We start from the raw sequence: 25,208 nt of genomic DNA, 5'->3' as shown, positions 1-25,208 counted from the left end.
ATAATTCTGCTGTAGAAACAACATACAAAGTGTACACCATAAAAATAATAGCTAACATTTATTGAGCGCCTTGTTTATGCCAAGCAGCATCCAAAGCACTTTATGTATTAACTCATTTATCTTCACAAGTCTTATGATGACTGAACCATTAATATTCTTAGTATTTTACAGACAAGGAAACTGACATACACAGAGGTTAAGAATCTTATCCGAAAACACACTAGTAAAGGCAGAGTCAGGATCTGAACTCAATCTGACTGTGGCATCCAAGCTTTTAACCATGACACTAAAAAAAGAAAAAAAGCCTGTAATAAACATATTGCAAAGTGCCCTGAATCTAGTTCTGAATTGTAACTCTGGTACGTATAACCTCATTGAATCTACACGTATCCTTCAACTTTTCTCAAACTGCTTATTTTGGTTTTCTGGAAAGTCTCAGGTAATATAATAAATTACAAGTAACCTCTGGACAGACAGAGGTTAAAATGCCCAAAGTCATTTTCCAGAATTCAAAGCAAACACAGGTCAGCTGGCTGCAAGGCCATTATTTATTCTGTACAATAAGCAGTTTTCAAGTTGTGTTCTCAGGATTCCATGGAGAATCAAAGGCTGTCAGGAAAGACAAAAGATACAGAAGGGGTATGGCTCATCTCACTCTCACAGATATGTGTATCATGCTGATTGCCACATACTCTTTGGATTCCATGGAATTCTTCTTTGCCGGCCTGCTTGCCTGGGCTTCTTTCTCCTCCTATCACTTAGAGATGAGTCAGTCACCCCCAACCCAAGGTTAGCCTTCTCTCTAATAGATTATTTCCTTCCCAGGTTACCTCAGCACATGTCTCTTAACCTTTCACTCCCCAGTCAGCCATAAAATAACCCAAAATGGTTATAAAAGTCATTTTTAAAATGGCCACCTATATATAAATAATAGTATCAACTCTATGACATATGGAAGATTAACATGACTCACATAATCTAAAATAGTGGATAACCCTCCAAATCATTTGTTATGAGACCTAATTTTAGGAATATATTTGTAGTTTAAAGTTCAATATCATAATTATGAATTGGAGCATAGAATATTTTAAGCCAAGTCAAGTCATATAAAAAGACCTAAGCTGAAGAGCTACAAAGTTCTCTAAATTTTCTTCCTTGCTCAACTTTATGAACTCTGTCACATGAGGTCATTTCTGAGAGTTGACCATGTAACAGGTGTGTGATAATATAAGGCAAAGTATTCTTAATGTAATACTTAATATTTTTTATTCCTCTCTTGCCCACATACTCACACATAGCTTATAATGACACCACACAGAACTACAACAGTCCTAATTATTTTAATGAGAAAAATGTGACTTGAATTATAATCTGAAATAACCACAGTGACCTACCTGCATGTCTGACATGTAACCTCTTTATGTTACCAACAACTACAATAACTATCACTACCCTGCAGTATGAGTACTCATTTCCCATCCTTTTAAGTCAGAGAACTAACACCATGGAGGTGCTGCGACTGTACTTCTCAAAGTAGCCACGAACAACTTGTGTAAGGATTTCCTGCGCCACTATCTACAAATGCAGATTCCCAGGCTTTAAGGATTTAAAGGAATCACAATTTCTGTAAGATCAAGAAATTTGCATATTTTGACAAGCTCATCCAGGTACTGATTTGGATATCAACAGTACAAATCCATTTACTTTTTCTTTACTACTTAAAGGAGAGACTGGTTAAAACAATCTTTGGTTAAAACAGTTTGCTGATACTTAAAATTACACATGCAGAGTGTTTATCAGTATGTGTTTGAAAAAACTTAGGGACTAATAATATTGATCAAAAGCAGTACCTCTAAATAAATTTTCACTTTTTAGAAAGAGCTTTAGGATAGTAAAGGAGTTCTTAACCAAGGATTAATGATAAACTAACTAGTCTTCACTCAATTTAGCAGTCCACACAGTTTATTCAGCAATGTAACAGAAGAGAACTTCCATTGTGATAGACATAAGGCAGATACAGGGTATATTTCTAGAGTACATCCTTTACACAGACAAACAAATAACTTTAGGTTTCACATCATGTGGCAGGCATGATTTGTTGCATACCAACAGCCATTTATTCCACCCTTCCTAAAAGAGCCCTATTTTATTAGGGGAGACAATGTGCCCTACCCAGGCACTGCTAACCCCACTCCCAAAGGAGTTCTCAGGCTTGTGAACCAGTACTTCTAATGAGATGTAAGAAGAAATCTCTGAGGGACTTTTGAGACAGACTTTTTCCCAAATAAAAGACAGACTTGAAAAAGAAAAGCTTTTGCTTCCTACTTCCAGCGTTTGATTGGGAATGAAATGTCTGGAACAGCAATAGCCACGCTCTACTCACTGAGCAAACAACTATAAGCACAGAAGCCACCATGATAAGGATCCCAGAAGGAAAAACAGAAAGAGCCTGGGACCTTAGGAGCATTGCTGAGCTACTACACAAGCACTGAATTATCTTGTATCTTAAGTGGAATTTAAAAATTGTTCAGTGGCCTCTGAAATGCTTTTAACAGATGTTAGTTCTAAGTTTCTCCTATACTCTAGTTCTATGATTCTCATCAACAAGTGAAGGGGAGAATGCAATCAATGTCTAGCAAGACATTCTTAGTTTTCAGAAAGATGCTTCCTCTAGATTGTTCATAGTATCTATGAGTCAAGCTTGAAAACTTCTTTGTCACCTATCTCACAGTACAAGTACTTTTATATTTCCAGGGGAGGACATTCTAAGTTCAGTCACCACGAAGACAGGATAGCCTTTGCTTATGCAGAGCCAAGTAAGTAAAGATAGTGGCATTTCTGCATGTTTGTGTATCCTGTGTAGGTGTTACCACTGGTTAAAATGTAAGAGATGGAATTTATAACAATGTAATTTCTTATTAAAATATCTAGCTCTCTTACTGGAATAATCTATAATCCAGCTACAAGAATGCTTTCCCACAGAAGTTATCACTGAAATATCATTATGGTACACAAAGTATAGGGCCTCTCCTCCAGGACTATCCTGTCATATGTCTGTAATAAGGCTGTGGGGCTTTTTAGGATGGGTAAGCTAGTTCCAAAACATAGGGAACATGGATTAGACTGGTTCTAGATGAACAGTCTGGCTGGAATACTGATTAAATTCATGCTGAACAAAATATGTGTAGACGATGGGAGCAGATCCAACACTTTAAGCAATTCCCCAAGGTAGTGACAGTCTAAATCAGATTTAGAAAGGAGTCATTTTTCCATTCTTCCTTGGGCTACTAGTACCAACTCTAGAGTGTCCATGATTTTGACTATTTAAGAAGTTATTTGTTTTGGCCAAGTTTTTTATTCAAGGTTTTGTCTGTTCTGGTCAAGATTAACTGCAATGCAGGGTTAAAGCCAGCTACTCTAGAGTCATGTATCCTTTTTCGAACCAGTGGAGGACCCAGAAGGAATGGGTGGCAAGCTTTTTCAAAGGTCCATCTAGTAAGATTTTGGGGAGCCCACTCAAGTGGGAAAGACCAAGGAAGAACAAGGCTTCTATTAGCAGGATTATCAGGGTAACACTCAGGGCAATAATCAGCTCTGTTAATACGGTCCAAGAATACTTGGTAACATTCATTTTCAACAAGTTCAGTTTGGTACAACCAATGGCCTAGTTCTAAACTAGGGAACCACTGTTGTCCACAGTCCGGGCAATGTGAATTATCTGAGAACATCTGGCCCTAGAGAGATAACACAGAAAGCAATGTAACAGTAAAAGGCAACAATGACAAAGAGAGATACCCAAATAACCAGGCCTATTACAGGTCTGGGTTAGCAATTTCTCAGTCCAACCAACAATACTTGGTGACCGGAGTTAAATGTGGCTTGCACCTCCGTGCAATTCTTCGTTGTCTATTGCAACTCAGTCTCTGAACTCAGGGACCAATCCAGTCTATAATGTTATCAGTCACTTACTAGCAGCACAGAGCTCAGAACAGCTCCTTCAAATCCCAGCTTCTCAAGAAAAGATAAGGCTCTAGTCTAAATTGGTTATGTTTTCTTGTGTGTTATCAGCTGGTGGTGTCATGCAGAGGCACTTAGCTTACTCTGCTTTGCTGGTAAGTTATTATGTCTGCTTGGTGAAACAGAGGAGCTGGTGGGTCCAATAGGTCTTTTGTGGGCGCTGGCACTTGCCGTTGTAATACACGTACCCAAGTCTTAAGGCCTTGGTACTTTACAGCGACGTAGGGGGTCAGGAAAACCTGGTAGAGTCTTCTTGAGCGTGGATCCAATGAAGTCTTTCTTGGGAGGACCTTAATCAGGACCCAGTCACAAAGAAGTAGCTGATGCTGAGTTGGTTGAAGGGTCTGGGAATGCTTCACATACCTGTAAATGATAAAACTTCAGACGACTCACATGGGCTTTGAGTTGCTCACAGTATTATTAGAGACATGCATTTGGAAATCATTTGGGCCAGTCAAGGTGGATGAGAACTGTCTTGTAGGTTTCTCTATGACAATTTCAAATGGGCTCACACTAATTTATCCATTGAGAATTATTCTTATGCTTATTTTGGGCACTAGGAAGGGTTTTAATTCACTTAAGATTCATACTAGTTTAATATTTTTAGGATTATATTTCCTTTTTCTAACTCCTTTTGCACTTTAGTAATAATACAGTCTATATAATTATGTTTAATTAGTAAAAATTTTGAGATTGTGTATCTTTTCTGTGAAATGGGTACCACATATGGTATTCCTGTAATGTGTGCAATAACGTTAACAACAGTGACGATTTTTCTATAATAGACTTCAATTTAACCAGGAAAATGCTTACAAAATCATCAGGAAACATTCTTGATAGCTAACTCTAGGAAGTTGGGAGAAAATCCTTTTTAAGGCTGAAAAAGAAACGAAGGGGCATCTCTCATTACCTACATCTATCTTTATAGGTTTATGAACATTATATATTTAAGAAGGCAAGTAAGGTATACAGTCTTGAACAACAGTTATGAGTAATTCTTAGAAAATCAGTTGGAATTCGCAGATACTATCACCATTTTTATACTCCTTCAGGACACTGAATAAATAAAGTGATGTACTAGAATGTATGGAACAACTATATAACCACTTAGGGAGTGGTTAACATATCAGAATACAACATATACCTTGCTTTTCTCCAGTGTTCTTTTTGTGCGTTCTGAGGCTTGATCCTGTGAGAGCACGTAGAGACACTGGGGAAGGCGTGAGTGCTAAAACTGTATAAAGATTTGGCCTGAAAAGCAGAGGAGTGACAGCCTTAGTTGTGGTCAGCCAAAGCATTTTCCTTACAGACTATCAACAGTAGCTATGATTCTCAGATTTTAAAATGACAAGTTTAAAAGGCAATCAAGAGCCTCTAACAGTGCTGCAACTACTATGTTGAGGTGATGATGAATTCTGGATGAGGTGAGACAGGGTCAGTGTGGATACACTGAAGTATTTTTTGAGGTTAGGTAACAATGTACCAGTGCAGGCTACCAACTCAGCTCCTCAGGCAGTTAACAGAAGGTACCCCAGGGTTCCTGACTCAATAACCTTTATAGTGACAACACAGGGCATAACAGATTTCCCTGTGGGTCCACTGGTAAGAGTCATTGGAGTAAAAGTTTCAGTTGTTGAATTGGGAAATCTTGCATTTTAGTACATAAACAATATGTACTAAATATGATGAATAAAACCCACATAACCGTGGAGTTCAACATAAAAGTTAGTAGTAAAGTTATATAGCTAAGTCTAACATTGAAAAGATAAACAGGGATGCCTGGGTGGCTCAGAGGTTGAGCATCTGCCTTTAGCTCAGGGCATGACATTGACAGGCTCCCGCCTGCTTCTCCCTCTGCCTGTGTCTCTGCCTCTCTGTGTGTCTCTCATGAATAAATAAATAAATCTTAAAAAAAAAGAAAAGATAAACAATTTTGGATTTTTAGAGTAAGAGGGGAAATCACAAGATAATATTTCACATCCACCAGACTGGCAAAAATTAACAAGTTTGACAAATGGGGCCGTACATACTCTAGGCAAAACCACTCCTCCCCCAGGATTCCATTATCTCCAATGGCCGTCTCAAGAGGGAGCCCTAAAGCTCCAAATACTCAAAATAAATCCACTCTTTCCCCAACCTTCATTTCTCTAACATGGACAGTCAACAAAACTTTAGAGCTCCAAGTATTCCTGAACTAAGAGAACTCTGGTGTTCCTTATGTTTCAGACAAGACAGCCCTTCCCCTGGTCCCCTAAACCACTATCAGCAAGAGTCAAAAGAGGACCCCCAAGCGCTAAGTGCTCAGAATAAGATTACTTAACACCAGACTCCTTGTCCATTTCTTGGTCTTAATCACTAATAGATGAGTGAAGAGGGCCTCCTGAAAATGTGCTGGCAAGATTCTCAAATTCCACTCCCTCCCCCACTTACAGCTTCACTATAATTACAGCTTGAAAGCATCAGAACCAACCAATCTCATCATACCTGTACCTCTGTTTATCTTGACCACTAAAACGAAGCCCAAGGATTCCTGGTTGTACTTCATCCCTTTAATTTCTAATTCCCATATGGATCCAAGAGCAGCCGAGGTAACATCCCCTTCTCCTTGCCTTATATTTTCCATTTTGATCTATTCAATATCTTAGCAATTTGTCTCTACTAAAATATACATATACACTCTTTGAGACCAGGACATTTTGTTTATTTACTGCTGTAACATGCCCAATAAACAGAAATAGTAAGAACAAAAAAGTAACTTGATTCTTTATACAGTAAGAGCATAAATTAGTATAACCACTTTTGGAATTAATTTGGCATTGCCTAGTAAAGCTAAAGACATGCATTTTCTATAACTCAGTAATTCCACTCCCTAGAAAATGTGCACATTTGTGTTTAAACATATGAATGAAAATATTCATGGTAGTACTACGTGCAGTAACAGCTAAAATGGTCATGAATGGTAAAATGGATAAATAAATGGAGGTACAGGCATACCTTGTTTCACTGCACTTTCCTTTACCGTGCTGCTCAAATACTGCATTTTTATCAGTACCATTTTTCCAACAGCATTTGCTCACCTTGTGTCTCTGTGTTACATTTTGTTAATTCTCATAACATTTCAAACTTTGCCATTATTAATTATATTTGTTATGGTAATCTATGATCAGTGATCTTTGATGTTACGACGTATTATTTAAGGGGTCAGAAACCATGCCAATATAAGACTGTGAATAAAAGTAGTTCGGACTGCTCCACTGACTGGCTGTTCCCTCATCTCTTTCCCTATTGAAATTAAGCCAGTTAAAAACCCTACAATGGCCCCTAAATGTCCAAGAGATAGGAAGAGTTGCATGTCTCTCACTTTAAATCAAAAACTAGAAATTAGGACACCTGAGCGGCTCAGTCCATTAAGACTCTGTCTTCAGCTCAGGTCATCATTCCAGGGTCCTGGATCGAACCCCACCCACATCATGCTCCTGCCCCACAGGGAGTCTGCTTCTCTCTCTGTCCCTCTTTCCACTTGTTCCCTCTCCTCTCTCTCTCAAATAAATAAAATCTTTAAAAAAAAAAAAAGCTAGAAATGATTAAGCTAAGTACGAAAGGCATGTCCAAAGCTCAAAGGCTAAAAACAAGGCCTCTTGTACCAACCAGCAGAGTTGTGAAGGAAAAGTTCTCGAGGGAAATTAAAAATGCCATTCCAGTCAACACACAAATGATAATAAAGTGAAACAGCCTTATTGCTGATATGGAGAAAGTTTAAAAGGTCTGGAATGAAGATCAAACCAGCCACAACCTAGCCTAATCCAGAGCAAAATCTTCACTCTCTTGAATTCTATGCAGGCTGAGAGATATGAAGAAGCTGCAGAAGAAAAGTCTGAAGCTAGCAAAGGTTGGCTCCTGAGGTTTAGGGAAAGAAGCTGCAAAGTGAATCAGCAAGTGCCGGTGTAGAAGCTGCAGCAAGAAATCCAGGAGATCTAGCTAACTTACTAAATGAAGGTAATTACACTAACAATAGATTTGCAATGTAGATTAAAGCAGCCTTCTACTGGAGTAATGCCATCTGGGACTTTCAGAGCTAGAGAAATCAATGCCTGGCAGACTCTTTACAGGCTACTGTAGCGGTGACTTTAAAGAGAAGGCTTTTTTAACCATTCCAAAAATTCTCGGGCCCTTAAGAATGATGCTAAATCTACTCTGCCTATGCTCTATAAATGGAACAAAGCCTGGATGACACCACATCTGTTTACAACATGGTTTACTGAATATTTTAAGCCCACTGTTGAGACCTACCATCCAGGAAGAGGTTTCTTTCAAAATATTACTGCTCATTAACAATGCATCTATCTGGTCACCCAAGAGCTCTGAGGGAGATAAATGTTGCTTTTGTGCCTGCTAACACAATGTCCATTCTGCAGCCCATGAATCAAGGAGTAATTTAGATTTCCAAGTCTTATTATTTCAGAAATATGGCTATACCTGCTATAGAGAATGATTCCTCTGATGGACTTGGACAAAAGTAAACTGAAAACGTTCTGGAAATGATTCACCATTTTAGATGCCATTGAGAACATTCCTGATTCACAGGAAGAGGCTGATATCAACATTAACAAGATTCTGGAAGAAACTGATTCCAATCCTCATAGAATACTGATGGGATCAAGATTTCATTGGAGGAAGTAAACTACAGATGTGGTGGAAATCGCAAGACAATCAGAATTAGGAGTAAAGCCTAAAGATGTGAGTGAATATAACTTTAATTGCATAATAGAACTTTAATGAATGAAGAGTTGGTTCTTACGGATGAGTAGTTTCTTGAGATGGAATCTATTCCTGGTGAAGATGCTATGAAGATTGTTGAAATGATAACAAAAAATTACAGTATTACATACATACACTTTGTTGAAAAAGCAGTGACAGGGCTTAAGACGACTGACTCCAATTTTACTCACAGAACTGTGGGTAAAATGCTATCAAACGCCATCACATGCTACAAAGAAATCATTCACGAAAGGGCCAACTGATACAGCACACTTCACTAATGTCTTATTTTAGGAAATTGCCACAGCCATCCCAGCCTTCAGCAACCACCACCCTGAACAGTCAGCAGCCATCAACACCGAGCTAAGACGTCCCCACCAGTAAAAAGAATATACTCACTAAAAACTCAAATGGTTAGGATTTTTTAACAATAAATTATTTTTTAATGTATGTACATTTTTAAAAAACATAATACTAATTTCATAATTAATGTACTACAGTATAGCATAAACACAACTTTTATATGCACTGGAAACCAAAAAATTGACTTGATTCCCTTTACTGAGATACCTGCTTTTACTGTAGTGATGGGGAAAAAAACCTATCTCCAAAGTATGCCTGTACTGCTGTACAATGGAATACTGCACATACAGACACAGATGAAGCTCAAGAATATTAAACTAAAAAAAATAAAAACTAGCAGAACACCCCCTACACACACACACACACACACACACACACACTTACAGGGTTTCCATTTATGTAAAGCTTCAATATGTTATTTAGAAATAAATATTCAGGGATCCCTGGGTGGCGCAGCGGTTTGGCGCCTGCCTTTGGCCCAGGGCGCGATCCTGGGGACCCGGGATCGAATCCCACATCGGGCTCCCTGCATGGAGCCCGCTTCTCCCTCTGCCTGTGTCTCTGCCTCTCTCTCTCTCTCTCTCTGTGACTATCATGAATAAATAAATAAAATCTTTAAAAAAAAAAAAAAAGAAATAAATATTCAATAAAACTAAAAAACATCTTTACCTTTGATGGGAGAGGAAGGCGCTAGGATTGGGGAGGGCATACAAAGCATTTCGAAGAATAATATTTTGGGGGGATGGGGTAATTGGGTGATAGACATTAAGGAGGGCATGTGATATAATGAGCACCGTGTATTATAGAAGACTGAAGACCACTGAACTCAACTTCTGAAGCTAATATTACACTATATGTTAATTGAATTTAAATTTTAAAAATTAAAAATAAAAGATAGTATTTTTTTTTAGCTCAGTGGAGGTACAAGATTCACTGTACACAGAATCTATATTCAATGTTATAATTTTTAAAAAGAGTAGAGTAGAAGTAGCAATGGGCTAGAAATGGCCTTCAGCTCAGGCCATGATCCCAAGGTCCTGGCATTGAGCCCCCCATTGGGCTCCCTGCTCAGTGGGGAGGCTGCTTCTCCCTCTGCTGCTTCTCTCTGCGTGTGTGTGTGTGTGTGTGTGTGTGTGTAAAAATAAATAAAAGAAAATAAAGAGAAAAGAAAAGAGAAGAAAAAGAAAAAGAAAAAGAAAAAAAGAAATTTTGATTTTAGCAAAACCAAAATTTCACATTGTGGACAAGAAGAGCAGCAGCAGTTACTTTGCCCAGAGAGTGACTAATACATGGAGGAAAAAAGAGGCCTACAGAAGGATAAAGACCTTTGTTTTCTCGTAAAATTGTTAGCAACTATCTCTTCATAGAAATAAAAGAAGCCTACCTAATGCTGGTATGAAAAAGAAAGTTTATCTATACATATTCCCATAAAGGCATGCATCTATGTGCAAGGATTTTATTTCATATGGTGCCTTTGTGCTAAATTAGAAAAAGGAACCCTTCCTCCAAGTCAGTTGTAGGCCAGAGAACCTCACTTGCCCAGGTATTCCATAGTAATTCTTGTCTGTGAGATAATAATGCTTACTAATAATAACTACCAAGTACCACTATCTGTTCTAAGCACTTTACCTGTATTAACTCACATAATCCTTAAAACGATCAATTTTATAGCTTAGGAAACAGAGGTTGAGCAACTCGCAAAGGTCACACAGGTCACTGCAGACAAATCAGTATCTGAATCCAGGTAGACTGGTTCCCAGAGTTTATACTCCTAGCAACTATAAGATACTGCCTCTTTGAGGCAGCAACAGTTAAGCTTTGGAGAGCCCCTCCACAAGCTGTTTGCTACTCTTCAAGGGTGTGTATGTACTGAGGTGGGGGTGCAGAAAATCCCCTACAATTTTTCACTTCCACACAAAAAGATCTAGGATGGGTTGAGGAAGTCCTGAACTCCCTGAAATTACATCAGAATTTTTTTATGTACATACGTGTTTTTTCTGGAAAGAGAATAGATACTTTTAGACTCCCAAAGGAATCTGAAGTAATTCAAAACCATTAGGTTTTTAATGGTTCCTAATAATTTTACTACTACATGCTATTTTTATTCCAGCACACCCCTCCCTCCTCAGATCTTATTTTGGAAGGATATCTAAACAACCAGCATTCTTCCAATAATTTCATTTTGTCACATTTCTTTTTACTAATCAGATGTCTGCCAATAAAGCTTCTAACAAAGTTGATAATGATTGTTAGCAGCTCTGGTTTAGAAATTTTCAGTATTTTTTTTTTTTTGAAATTTTCAGTATTTTAAATTACAGATGAATATTCAAAATACTTCTATTATAAAGTTGGAAAAGATTTAGATATTCTGGATTATTTCCTTCCTGAACTCCATTGTTACCTTAAATTAAAAGCAGTTGATTTAAAGTAAATATATGATTACTATTAGGCTTGTAAAAATGCTGAAAATACCTTGAGAATCACTGTTTCTCTACTGATTATTAAACGTAATTGTTCAAGTTACTGAGGAAACCAACCATGTACTAGGCCCAATGCCAAGTACTATGAATACATAGAGAAAAATCTTATAAGACTTCCAGATGTCCAGGGAATCCAGACTGGAAACAATGCTTTGGGGTAAAGGCTAAAGGCTTTCAGATGGATATTAAAAGACTGCAATGTAGAGTTCATATGAAATTCTGAAAGGCCCATAGAAGTAGCAAGGTTTTCAAACCTTTTAACCAGCAATAATGGGTAAAAGCCAAAGTTTAAAGAGTTTCTCTACTGCACAAATGGCTATACAAAAGGAAAACACCAAAACAAAAACAAAACAAAAGGAAAACACCAATCAGGTTTTTGTGTGTGTGTGTAAGAAATACAGTAAACTTAAGATTTTTCCTGAGACTTCATTAGGAGAAAATTTAGAAAACAGCACTTTAACTGCAAATGAAAATGCAACTCTAATTCACTGAAATTTATATCTACTAATAATGGCAGTTTAATACACACTAAATTACCCTCTCTAAATATTGATTCTATTTCATTCTTGGTTATTTCCTGAATGAGTGTTAGTAAGCGAGCTCAAATCTGCCTTTGAGAGACAAAAATTCTCTTGTTCTTTATATAGTAGGATAATGTAAGTCTCAAGACTGAGCAGGATTGGGGTGACTTCTCCAAGCAAACATATCCCTTAGAATTCAGCCTCAGCTAACTCCTCATATGACATATAAAATCAAAAGACAGATACACAGAAAATATATAAATGCTTTAAACCCTGAGTTCCCATTTTAAATATTTTCTTCCATGGAGTATTACATTCTAAGGCTAACCAATAATGAAAAATGTCAATTTTTGGTATAAGACAGTTTCTCTGATAAGTTTCATACACAAAGTCAAAACTTTCATGTTTCATATTTTTAACTAGCTTGGAATTTATATGACAGAAGATTAAGGAATGTGGGAATAAACAGGAATCTTCTTTTTAAATTCATATAATCTAAAATAATTTTGTTAAAAAATATTATCAAAATAAATTATTCTTAGAAAGTCTTCAGATTATTTTGTGAGAAGTATTTCTAATTTAGCAGGCAGTGAGAGAAGACACGTGATTACAATCTTCAGCATGACTTACCATATACACTGTTCCCTCTTATGAAGAACATATGAGCCAAACAACAACAACAAAAATGATCCTAAGTTAGAAAACAGCTGCTGAATGTTCTCTGCTCACTCCAGGAACTGACAGACAAAACAGGTGTTTGTAAGGATTGCTAGCATACTGTAAAAGGGAACAACTGCTTTAGACATTTATTTGTACATTTCAATTGACCTTGCCCTAATAGACCAAAAGCCATAGTTCCAATTCTGTCTACAGTTTCAATTTCAAACACCAGCAATAAGCCCTTTAAGGTTAATACACCGCTTTCAACAGTGCGCCAAGCTCAGGAACACCTATACTTATACCAGCTATTTGTGTCTGTTTAAAACTAAGTTTCTGAGTCTTGCCCACTCCTCTGCACTGTATTTGGGATAATATGCCAGTATTATTTTCGCAATTTCCCACTGTTTTCTAGTATTTTCTACTAACTGATACTTCCATAGTTTTGAAAGGAGTTTGAAAAAGTACTAAAATAGGAACAAAAAGTATTCCAATTACTTCCCTTAGGGGACTGTTTCTTAAATAGGGACTAAACGCTTGCAACAGTTCAGATTTTAAACATATTTTCCAAGTACAGAAACTCTTCCTTTCCTTCTTACACTTATCTCTCTCTCTTAGACCCTCGCGACTCCCGTGACTTGTAACTCAGGTTTAGGTTGATCAAGTAGAGGCAGTAAGTAATGCAAGAAAGAAGAGTTTGCTAAGATTTGGGTAGCACTAATGGATTCCCAGTTTTAGCTCAATTCCCCTAATCACCTTTAATATCTACATCAAGTCAATACATTTTTATTAAACTTTTTATTTTGAACTAATTTTTAAAGATTTATTTTTAAGTAATCGCTAAACCCAATATGGGACTTTTACTCTAAACCCTAAGATCAAGAGTCACATGCTCCACTGACTAAGGTAGCCAGACACCCCAATGATAGACTTTAAAAAAAAAAAGATTTTACTTTTAAATACTCTACACGCAACTGGGGCTCAAGCTCAACAACTCCAAGATCAAGAGCTGCACGCTCTACCAACTGAGCCAGCCAGGAGCTCCTTGAACAAACTTTAAACTTACAGAAAAGTCACAAAAATATTGCAAAGTGGGGATCCCTGGATGGCTCAGCGGTTTAGTGCCTGTCTTTGGCCCAGGGCATGATCCTGGAGACCGGGGATCGAGTCCTGCACTGGGCTCCCTGCGTGGAGCCTGCTTCTCTCTCTGCCTGTGTCTCTGCCTCTCTCTCTCTCTCATGAATAAATAAAATCTTAAAAATATATATATTGCAAAGTGTTCTCTTATAACTTTTATCCAGTTTCTCCTAAAGTTAACATCCTGTAAAATTAAACTACAATTATAAAAAACAAGAACCTGGGGGACTTGGATGGCTCAGGTGGTTAAGCATCTAATTCTTGGTTTTAGCTCAGGTCATGACCTCAGGGTCCTAAGATGGAGCCATGTAACAGGCTCTGCGCTCAGAAAGCAGTCTGGTTGTCTTTCTCCCTCTGCTCCTCCCCACCCCACCATGTGCACGGTGCTCTCTCTCATAGCAAAATAAAATCTTTTTAAAAGTGTGTGTGTGGGTGGGTGGGTGGGGATCCCTGGGTGGCTCAGCGGTTTGGCGCCTGCCTTTGGCCCGGGGCGTGATCCTGCAGTCCTGGGATTGAGTCCCGCATCCGGCTCCCTGCATGGAGTCTTCTTCTCCCTCTGCCTGTCTTTCATAAATGAATTAAAAAAAACAAAAAAACAAAAACAAACAAAAAAAAAAACAAAAAAATAAATAAAACTTAAAAAAAAATAAAAAATAAATAAAAGTGGGGGGGCGGTGTAAGGGACACCTGGGTGGCTCAGCAGTTATGCGTCTGCCTTCGGCTCGGGTCATGATCGCAGGGTCCTGGCCTTGGCCCATGTCTCGTCAGCTCTGGGAAACTGCTTCTCCCTCTCCCTCTGCTCCCACCCCCTGGCTCATAATCTCTCTCTCGTGCTCTCTCAAATAATAAAAATCTTTAAAAAAAACACACACACAAGAAACTAACACTGGTACAAATCAGTTAGCTAAACTACAGACTGTTCAAATTTGACCAGTTTCTGGATGCCTAAGTGGCTCATTGGTTGAGCAACTGCCTTTGCCTCAGGTCGTGATCTGGGGGTCCTGGGATTGAGTCCCACATCAGGCTCCCCACAGGGAGCCTGTTTTTCCCTCTGCCTGTGTCTCTGTGTCTCTCATGAATAAATTAAATCTTTAAAAAATATTTCACCAGTTTCTCCAATAATATCCTTTTTCTGTTCCAGATCCAATCTGGAATTTCATATTGCATTTAGTTAATAATTCTCCCGAGTCTCGAAACGGTGACAGTCTCTTGGTCTTTATGGTTTCTTGTCTTTTGTAAAAAAAAATTTCAAAAACAATGGTCACTTATTTTGTAGAAAGATCCTCAATTTGGGTTTATATAATGTTTCCTCATGATTAGAAAGATAAACATTGCATTTTTGCCAAGAGTAACACCACAGAAATGACACTGTATCCTTCTAACTGCATCATATCACTGAGTTCAGGATGTCCCTGCTCTTCTACTGGTGATGTTAGCCTCAATCATTGGGTTAATATGGTATCTCGCCTGTCAAGTTACTATTTTTCCTTTGCCCCTAGTAATTATCTTGAGAGATGTTTTCAAACCATGCAAATATCCTGATTCTCCTCAAACTTTCACCCACTAGCATTACAGGTGGATTTTATCTGCAATAATTATGACAGTGCTGTTTGCCTAACGATGATTTTCTACTTCTTGCTTTTCATTCCTTCACTGGAATTCCTCAATAAGAAAGAATTGTCCCTGGGCGCATGGGTGACTCAGTTGGGTAAGCATTTGCCTTCAGTTCAGGTTATGATCCCAGGGTCACAGGACTGAGTTCCATATCTGGCTCCCTGCTCAGCAGGGAGTCCGCATCTCCCTCTGCCCCTCCCCCACTCATGCTCCACCTTTCTTGTGCTCTAATAAATAAAGTCTTAAAAAAAAAGTGTGCCTTCTTCCCTGTTTGTTTATTCAACTCTATCCATTCCACATGGATACTTACTTTGTCCTATGGGTTAAAATCCAATTCATTTTCTAAGTGTAAGTTGTTACAACTTTGGCCATTAGGAGCACCTTCAGGTTGTCCTTTCAACAAGCCCCCAAACTTTTTTGAGCATTTCCTTAATTTCAAGCACTACAAGATGTCCCAGGCTCCCTGTTCCAGCCCTGAAGTCAACTATGTCTCAAAAAAAAAAAAAAAAAAAAAAAAAAAAAAAAATTTTTCCTGGGTCCTTTAATCAAAGGATAGTGTTTGAAAACCAACAATCCGGACAGCTACTACTACTACTATTTGTTTTACTAAACTCACTAAAATTCACTATTTCCTTATAAAAATTTCTTTGACATGGTTACAAATACTGTTATACTTTTATACAAAGAAGTTGTAAGTCAGCTTCCAGTATCAATTCCTGCCTACACATATGACCTAACATTCATACAGTGAAGCTGCAAAAATAAACCCCTTGCAGCACTGTTCTCTAAAGTCAAACTGTTAGGCCTGAACTCTTCTCTATGCCTTGGTTTTATTAACTCCCCAAAGCACTAACACTACTAGATGAAAGAGGCACTGTGAGGGTTAAAGAGTTAATGTGCCACATTTGCCATTATGAGGGCACAAAAGAAACCCTCAAAAACTATTATTATTTGAACTATTAAATAAAAGTGCCACTAGAGATTTTATTTTTCAGAATGGGGAGAGCAAGTGGAAACTGTGCTAAAGGACAGTTCGGCTGTTTCTTCACTAGCAGATCAGAATAAAGGTAGACCCAGACAGCTCTATTTATATAAATAAAACAGAACTCTCAGAAATTAACAACCAATATTTTATATTTTACTTTTTGCAAAAAGGTTACTACATTTACATTACATATTTCTATGGTCAAGGGCTAAATGAAAGTATATTTTATTTACTTTTTTAAGATTTCATTTATTCATGAGAGACACACAAAGAGAGGCAGAAACACACGGAAGGAGAAGCAGGCTCCTCGCCAGGGAGCCCAATGCAGGACTCAATCCCTGGACCCAGGATCACGCCCTGAGCTGAAGGCATAAGCTCAACCGCTGAACCACCCAGGCAGCTCACCTGAGAGTATATTTAAAAAAAAAAAACAAACCAATTTGATCTGTTGAGGTAGTGGGATTATAGGGGAATTTTCTTCCTTTCTATTCTGATTATCAAAATCATGAACCAACTCCTTTAGTGTTAGTAAAGAGAAAAGTAGCCCAATTAGTAATAATAGTTCTCATCCACTGAGTTCTTAAACTATCCCATTTAATACTCCAAATAACCCGAAGAATCTCCCCTTCGCAGATGAGGGAAGGAGCTCAGAGCAATAAAGCAATCTGCCCAACTCACACAGCGACAGAGAGGAATTCACACTCAGCTCTGACTCCAAATTCTGTACTTATGACCAATGTCGGGAACATCATTCTTTATTCACAAAAAATCTGATTTGCTATATAAAACTTACGATAAAGTACAGTCACTATGCAGACTTTTCTGTTGTGGGATACAGCAGTAATCATAAGATGTAGAATACTAAGGAAATTTTAACACAATTAAAAATTCTAAATGCAAAAAAAAAAAAAATTGTTAAGGCTTCTCTGAGCAAACTTCCCTTCAGGAAATTCAAGGGGTAGTTCAGATGTGGATTTCCGTGGTATTTGCTTTAACATGTCTTCTTAGGCAAGAACAAATTATATACAGGACACATTATTAAAATACCCAATAATCCTCAAGTATTATTACCTAAATTTTTTTACTCTATTCGTGAGTATCTCTATGCCAGTACGGAAGATAAGTGAAAGAGTTTCAATGAGTCACTCATGGTTATGTGATGAACCAGCAGTAAAAGTGGTAATCAAGCTGTGGACTCTGCCTTCAGCATAATAAACATTACTGAGGAGAGGATCTCACTTAAAAGTTTCTGTAGCAAATTTCAGCTTTCAAGCCGTTGTAATCCACACTCAGACGCTTCCAAGAACATTTTTAGTTCTACCATGAAGTTCCGTTTTTCATTACATGCTTTTTCCACTGGCCATGTATATGCTACTCATGTGCTTAAAAAATAAAACTGATAAATATGGATAGATTCCATGGCCCTACTTCTTTTCTCTGCCACGGCCCCAATTCTTAAGAAAAAGAAAAAAATAGACGAGTAAAGAATTTCTCATACGGATCCAAAAAAATGTTTTAAAACCCAGAGACAGGTAAAACCAAAACAAAGGCAGTCTGTACATTCAGATTAAGATAACCTCTGTAACTAGGTGTAAAGTCTAACAAGTACTATGCACTTTCTCGAAGGAACAGAAAAAGGGGAAAACTTTCTCAACGGAAATGAAATACAACCAAGAATATATACATAATACGTAAGCAAAACAGTAATCGTAGGATCTTAACTTCAAACCGCCCTTTTCAGCACCATTAGGCTGAAGGGGGTGGGGGGTGATAACACTTCTGAAAGGATGAAGGCGACGAACGAGGAGATGCCGGAGGCACGCAGGTGGAGGGTGTAAACGCCACCTGCACTGGCCGATTTCCAGTTTACATTCTGAGCCTTAGAGGAATTCTGCTTCTCAAAGTCCGAACCACACATTTATTCCCACCTTACTCTATTTTAACGCTTATAAGATCTGATTTCTCTTCTTTTACTCCAAAGCAAAAATATGCCCCCAAACTGCTCCGATCGAGGTTTTTTGCGGTAGGGAGGTGGGGGTGGGGAGGGATCGTTTAGGAAGCACCTTTCCTAAGAAGCTATCAGACCGAGTATTAGCACTTGGAAAAGTTGTATATGCATTTTCCTTACTTACAAATTCTAGCAGGGCCTTAAACGGTCAACTGTCAACGTCAGGGGAGCCCCGCGGGGTTCCTTGGGCTCCGCGACGCCAGGCTGCACCCCTCCTCGGACGCGGCGGATCCAACGTCGTCCCGGGCCCCGCCCACGGGACACGACCTCCGCGGGGAGGGGAGGGGAGGGGAGGAGCACGGCATGCCGGGACTGGTAGTCGGCCCGCCCTCCCTCCCTCCGTCCAGCCCTCCCGGCGCGCGCCCCCAGCCACCGACCCGAGCGCCGCCCAGGGGCGTGGGGAGCGCGCTCCCGCCGAGCGGCCGGCCGGCCGGGGTCCCGTTCCCCCGCAGTCCCACGGGAGGGCGCGCATCTCTGCCAAGACAACCGCCAACCCCAGGCCTTAAAAATGTAGAGGCTGCAACAACCCGTGGAAGCAACTGCGCGAGGGGCACGACCCACTAATGGCAAGCACCGGTCGGACGTGACTTGGAACCCGGCCTCTCCCTTTACTAGGTGTGTCCTCAAACGAGCTGCTTAATCTAAACCGCAGTTTGCTCGCGTCAAATGGGAACAAGGCTCCTACATACATACCTCATAAGGTTATTGTGAGTAAATGTGCTAATTAACGTATGTAACGGTGTAGCTGCTAAATGACAGTAGTAAATGTTGAAGTAACAAATTGCTATTTAATTCTATAAATGTGAAGATTGAGAGAGGACAAGGAATTTACCCTAGAAGACACGATCAATGGGTCAGGGGCAGTCAAGTCTAAAATTCCTGTTCTACACCAACTCAAAACACAGAAGAAAATCTCTCTTAAAGCTTACTTTTTTTTTTTGCATCTGTAGAAGGCATTTATTCTGAGAATCTAAAAATCTGGACAAAGAATATTGAACTTTTTAGAAAAAGCCTACATGGGATTTCGTGGTTTCTTCCTTTTTTTTTTTTTTTTTCGTGGTTTCTTCCTAATACATTAACAAACCTAGTAAGGAGAAAAGAAAAACTTTTATTTTTTTTCTTAAGAAAAACTTTTTTTTTTTTAATTTTTATTTATTTATGATAGTCACACAGAGAGAGCGAGAGAGGCAGAGACACAGGCAGAGGGAGAAACAGGCTCCATGCACCGGGAGCCCGATGTGGGATTCGATCCCGGGTCTCCAGGATCGCGCCCTGGGCCAAAGGCAGGCGCTAAACCGCTGCGCCACCCAGGGATCCCTTAAGAAAAACTTTTAAAACAGTATCTCTCCAGTTTGTCTGCAGTTATGTGACTTAAAATATTCCTGTTCAAAAATAAATAAAATATTCCTGTTCTATTGAGGTAAAAGCTGCAAACTTTGGTAAAGTTAGAAAAACTAACAAATCATTCCAAAAAACACAAAACCGAAGGAGAAAAAAAATAAAAAACATGAAACAAAGACACAACCAAACCCTAAGTTATAGCTTTCTTGGTACATATACGATAACTACAAAAAAAAATTCATTTAAAAAAGTACTTAAAAAAAAAAAACCAAAAAATTCCCTTATAATTCTCAGTTGGTGAGCCGACCATTTAATTGAAAGGATCCACAGAAATGCAATCACCCCCACTCACTCACCCGGAGTGAGTGTCTCCTGGAGTGGATTTGCACGCAGAAGGGAGAGGGAAGAGAGGTCCAAGTTCCAGGCTCTTTCCAGTTTTGCTTTGAGGGCTGTCTCCCTGTATGTGCCTCTCCTCTGCTCACTCTGGAGGAACTCAGCCATAAGCCCTAGGGAGCAGAGAAGTAACTCCCCCACCAACCCTGGGGGCCTCTTTTGAGAGGGAACTATCTCAGTGGCCCACTCTTGTGGTTGCCCCAATTCCTGTGGCCAGAAGAGCCAAGTGCTATGGAACACGCTGCCTCAGCAGGGTTGGGCCTGATCAGGCTGTGGGGTTCCTAACTTTGGCCTCACTTCTACACATCTCTCTCCTTCCTGAGAAACTTAGGTATCATACCAGATCCTTAAGGCCCAACAGCTACCTCCTTGGGATAGAAGAGGAATTTTATAGATTTTTCAATTAATAAATATTAAAAACAAAAAAAAAATGACCAATACCCTATTTTACTTAATTTTTTATCTGATTCCCGTAGAATGTAAACTCCAAGGCCGGGAGGGTCATCTTTTGCTCTATTCTTTCACTGCCATACCCCCAGCACGTAGAACAGGGTCTATCTAGTACACAGCAGACGCTCAAATATTTATTCAGTTAATGATTCTTCAGGTAGTGGGGATTTCTGGTGCCTTCATCTCTCAATCATTCTCTTTCCGCAAAAGTCATAGGATATGGGAACACTCCTAGAAGCTGTTTAATTGACTGTAATTTTGAATTCAACAAAGAATAAGTGGAAGAATTATTTACTATACCCCATTCACTTCGTTGAATTTAACTTTTGTTAATTTTGGTATAACATTTCCAGCTAGACACTTTCATTTGTACTTTGTACACTTTCACAGTCTTTAAAAGATTTTTCCCATCGCTTGTGAGAATGGGGAAAAACGGAGGTGGCTACTATTCCTTTAGTTTTAGTATGTTAATCATCTTTAACTTATTAAAAATAACAATGTTGCCCTTCTACTAAGATATAAGTTCTTTCCCTGTCTGATCAGAAATGTGATTATGCACAATGAACTGATGGATGCTTTCCCAGTAAGTAACTGGTTTTCTGCTTACCCTAAACAAAAAAATCAAATACATAAATCACGTTATTTTAAAATAAGATGTTTTCTTTAAAAATAGCTGCATTCGAAATCCAGTGTCGGGGCAGCCCAGGTGGCTCATTGGTTTAGCGCCACCTTCAGCCCAGGGCGTGATCCTGGAGTCCCGGGGTTGAGTCCCACGTCGGGCTCCCTGCATGGAGCCTGCTTCTCCCTCCGCCTGTGTCTCTGCCTCCCTCCCTCCCTCCCTCCCTCCCTCTCTCTCTCTGTGTGGCTCTATGAATAAATAAAATCGAAAAAAAAAGAAAAGAAAAAAAAAATCCAGTGTCACCAACACTGGATTTCTAGACCTAGGCACAACAGCTAAGTATATAAATTGATGCCAGCCATTTAATCTGATTTTTTTGTATAGGTCTTTCCCTAATAAAAGGCAAATTCCCTAAGAGTAAAGAATACATATTAACTTAATGTATACATCTATCAAACACCTATTCTGTGCCAATATAGGTATAGGTACTGGATTCTCTTACCTGTCTTGTGATCCACTTAATTCCTCTGTATTTTTCAAATTCCCAAACTAATTGTCTAACATCCAGAGCTCATTGCCTCTTCCCGGTACTGATGACCTGCAAGCCTCTTACGCTATTGGCTACGAATCCACTGCCTCTAACGTCACGTCTTTGGGGCCACCCTTAGAGTTTAGAAAACATCTACAGCAGAAAATCTGGTTTGACAAGAGTTTAGCTTTACCTCAAAGTTAAAGTGATCAGGGCTGGTATTTGTAACGTTGCTAGGTGTGGGAGGCAGGAACGGCAGCGCTAGAATTATGCATTCTTATTACCTAAAGAGGGGGAAAACCCTAAGCAATATGTAGGTGTTAAAGTCATCGTGCCTCTGATTTCGAGATTCCTCATTTGTTTCTTGGGAAAGCCAAACCCGTAAGTTTCCTTCCTGAGCCTTTACAAGAATCCTGTGTAACGCAGTGAACGGACTATTCACAATAATACGAACATCATCTTCTCTGCTCAGCAACACGTAGTAGAACCGCTTGTCCTTTCTTTTTAAAGATGTCCCCAAAAACCGGAGTTCCGCAAGTTTGTAGCCCAGCTTCTACACACACACACACACACACACACACACACAAAACTGCACCGGTTAATGTTTTAAACCGATCCCTTAACATGCGCTAATAACGTTCATAACGTGCACTTTGCACATCGGCACTACAAAGGTTCACATCCTTTAATGATGACATTATGAGGCTTTTATGATGTTTAAGAGTGAGCCACAGTAACAGGCACCTTGTAAAAGAAATCGTTAAAGAAAGGCCAGGCATCACTCAGTGTACCGATCGTCGCAGCAGTTTCTCCGAGAAGAATTAAATCCCACAATTTCTTTCCACCCCCCGCCCACCCGCCTCCCCCCAGGAAAAGGCAGCATTGGCAGAAGTTATCTTCATGAAGACTCCTATAGAAACACTTGGAAAGGCAGGGCTAAGGCAGCGGTCAAATCAGAACGACTCCGGGGCGGCGAGGACTCCAAGCTGGGCACCCGACTCTCGCTCGGCGGGCCTTCCCGGGGGGCTCGGGGGCGGCGGGCAGCACCCGCGCCTCCCGCGTGCGGGCAGCGGCGGCCGGAGCCGCTGGGGCCGGGGAGGCAATCCGCGCTGCCGGCTGTCCCCTCCCCCCAGGCCAAGGACAGCGACGTCGTCCTCCCGCTTCTCCTCCTCTTTGGTGCCTTCAGCCAGGAGGCGGGAGTGACCCGCAGCAGCTGACCCGGCATCGGCACTGCCTCTCCCACAGCCCTCAGGACAAGCCATGGGCCCAGAGGCGGCTTCGCAGCACCGCAGCGACGACGCAGGCGGCGGCCCCGGCGCCTCTCAACTGCCTCCCTGACCGCCGCAACCACACCCTCGCAACAGCCATCGCCACCAACGCCAGAAGAACCGACCGACGCGCCCCCCCGCTCCGCAAACCACCTTCGCGATCGCCTCAAGCTACGTCAACAACTATGGCGGGCGACGGGCGGCGGGCGGAGCCGGGGAGGGAAGGCTGGCGGATGTACGTCACACCCCGCGCCCCCCTACGGGAGGGAAGGCGCCGGCTCGCCCCTCAAAATGGCGGCGGCAGTGACGCGCCTGCGTACGGAACTCCTTCGCCGTCGCGCCACGGCCGGCGGGAAGTGAGGTTCTCGGAAGAGCCGCCAGAAGTGTACGGCGACTTCGAGCCCCCGGTGGCCAAGGAAAAGTCCCCGGGGAGAAGACGGCTCTCGCTAGAAGAGTTCCGGCCTGAGTCTGCGAAAGGGGAAGTGCGAGGAAGCGCCTACTACCTTCGGTCTCGGCAGCGGAGGCAGCCGCGACTCCAAGGAGCCGAGGAGATGAACACGCGAAGGGCGACCCGCCTGCAGGAGCAGCAGCAGCAGCAGCAGCAGCAGTCACCGTCTCCGGTGACGACCAGGAGAGGGTTACGGGACTTTCATCCGTCTGACGGTGAGTGAGGCCGCCGGAGGGAGCAGTGTCCGCGGCGAGCCGGGGGGCGAGCGCAGCGCGCGGGCGGGGGCGGGGCGTGTGCGCGTGCGTCCCGGCGCAGCCCCTCGCCGCGCCGCGCATCCCGCCGGGGCTGCCGGGGCTCCCGGGGCTCGCGGCGCGGGGGCCCCCCGACCGACCGACCGACCGCCCGACCGCCCGCAGGCGGGGCGGGGACGCAGGCGGGAGGGCTGCAGAGGCTCGGGGGCGCGACCTGAGCGGCGAGCTCCGCGCCTCGCCGGGCACCGGCCTGCGGGGGAGGAGGGGGCTCCGGCTCGCCTCTCTCTGCAGGCCTTGGCGGGGGGCAGGGGGGTGACGGCGGCTCGGGGGGCCAGCGGGCAGGGAGACACTCCAGGCTCGCTTTCACTTCGGTTCCCTCCGTTCTGCGGATGTTGCTACCAAAGCCACTTCCATTTCCTCTAACTCTCAGAGGCCACGAGTCCCCAGCTGAGAGTGATGCTTCTCGGGTAGCCTCCCAGGCTTTTCTCCATCGCTACCGAGGTCGGGGGAGGAGGAGGGAGAAATTGGGTGAGTGGGCGTTTGGAGGGAGCGCGCCGTTTTTTAAATGGACTTGAGACCCCACCCGAATACTTCTACCGAGGTGGGGGTAAGGCGAGTTATCCTGAACTTGAAGATCCCTAATGCCTGATAAACTTGAGCTGATCGCTCTTTCTCAAGCAGGGTGGTCTCTGCAAAAGATCGCCACGTGTTTTTTTTTTTTTTTTTTTGCGGGGGGGGGGGGGCGGGCTTCGATGCCACCTCATGGGTTACTTAGCTTGACCAAGGAAGATTCTGAGTTAGTTTTCCTCTAAATGGGCCGAAAGGATGTTGGCAAAGTGAGCGTGTGGATTAGGTGAGGCACAGGTGAAGCAACTCCCTTGAGCCATCCTCTCCCGCCCACTTCCCTGTCCCCTATCTGAATCACGGGTGTAGTTTCGTGGGAGGCCCACGTAAGGCACCAATGAGGTAAAAATCCAGGGGGTTTGAATCACAAAGTGATTGCATCCTTAGTGGTAGACCATGGATAGATAGGAAGAAGGAAGTGGACCTTCAGCTCGCAGCAGAGCTGTAGGCAACGCTCGTATCTGCTGACCCATGCAGCACTGACACATCTGAAGATGCCTTGATTTTGAAAACTTTATTTTAAAGAAAATGTTAACTTAATATGGGGTGGAGCTTACTCCAGACATTTTAGCCTATGTGTATGTTCTATCTCTCTTTTAGAATTAGAAACTTACTGAGGACAAAGATGCCATCCTATTTGAAGTTAATTCCATCTCCTTCAGTATCTGAAGAGCGCTTTGCCGACGATAGGCAACAAATAGGTTACATTGTATTGACTCTGGCACAGATCCTCCTGTAGTTATAG

The 25,208-nt window shown here is 41.4% G+C and overlaps 2 protein-coding genes across 10 annotated transcripts in view; one reads left to right on the top strand and one right to left on the bottom strand.

The window, feature by feature from the left end:
- Positions 1-1,944: 1,944 nt before the first annotated feature.
- TOR1AIP2 (torsin 1A interacting protein 2) lies at positions 1,945-23,810 on the bottom strand. 7 transcript variants are annotated; one of them, XM_077902102.1, is made up of 3 exons: positions 23,644-23,810; positions 5,162-5,268; positions 1,945-4,380 (listed from the first exon to the last, which is right to left on the bottom strand). In XM_077902102.1, the coding sequence occupies exon 3, from the start codon at positions 3,726-3,728 to the stop codon at positions 3,333-3,335; it is 396 nt and encodes a 131-aa protein (XP_077758228.1). In that variant the 5' UTR covers positions 3,729-4,380; positions 5,162-5,268; positions 23,644-23,810; the 3' UTR covers positions 1,945-3,332. The 7 variants fall into 7 exon arrangements, 6 of the variants coding, with proteins under 6 accessions (XP_077758228.1, XP_077758227.1, XP_077758226.1 ...); XM_077902101.1 differs by lacking the exon at positions 23,644-23,810 and adding an exon at positions 21,846-22,013; XM_077902100.1 differs by lacking the exon at positions 23,644-23,810 and adding an exon at positions 18,665-18,822.
- TOR1AIP1 (torsin 1A interacting protein 1) overlaps positions 22,957-25,208 on the top strand; it is a 49,032-nt gene continuing 46,780 nt past the window's right edge. Inside the window, exon 1 of one of the 3 annotated variants that reach the window (XM_077902096.1) lies at positions 22,957-23,803. In XM_077902096.1, the coding sequence (XP_077758222.1) occupies positions 23,326-23,803 (478 nt within the window). In that variant the 5' untranslated portion in view covers positions 22,957-23,325. Of the gene's footprint in view, positions 23,804-24,164; positions 24,368-25,208 lie in introns of those variants that run through there. The other 2 variants (XM_077902095.1, XM_077902097.1) reach the window with 2 other exon arrangements.

The sequence above is a fragment of the Canis aureus genome, chromosome 6, assembly GCF_053574225.1.
Source record: "Canis aureus isolate CA01 chromosome 6, VMU_Caureus_v.1.0, whole genome shotgun sequence".
NCBI classification, from domain to species: domain Eukaryota; kingdom Metazoa; phylum Chordata; class Mammalia; order Carnivora; family Canidae; genus Canis; species Canis aureus.
This window is presented reverse-complemented; position numbering and strand designations above follow the sequence as displayed.

What these genes read in the sequence shown, in the direction of transcription:
- TOR1AIP2 (XM_077902102.1), bottom strand. Translation starts at nt 3,728, where the DNA reads ATGTTCTCAGATAATTCACATTGCCCGGACTGTGGACAACAGTGGTTC.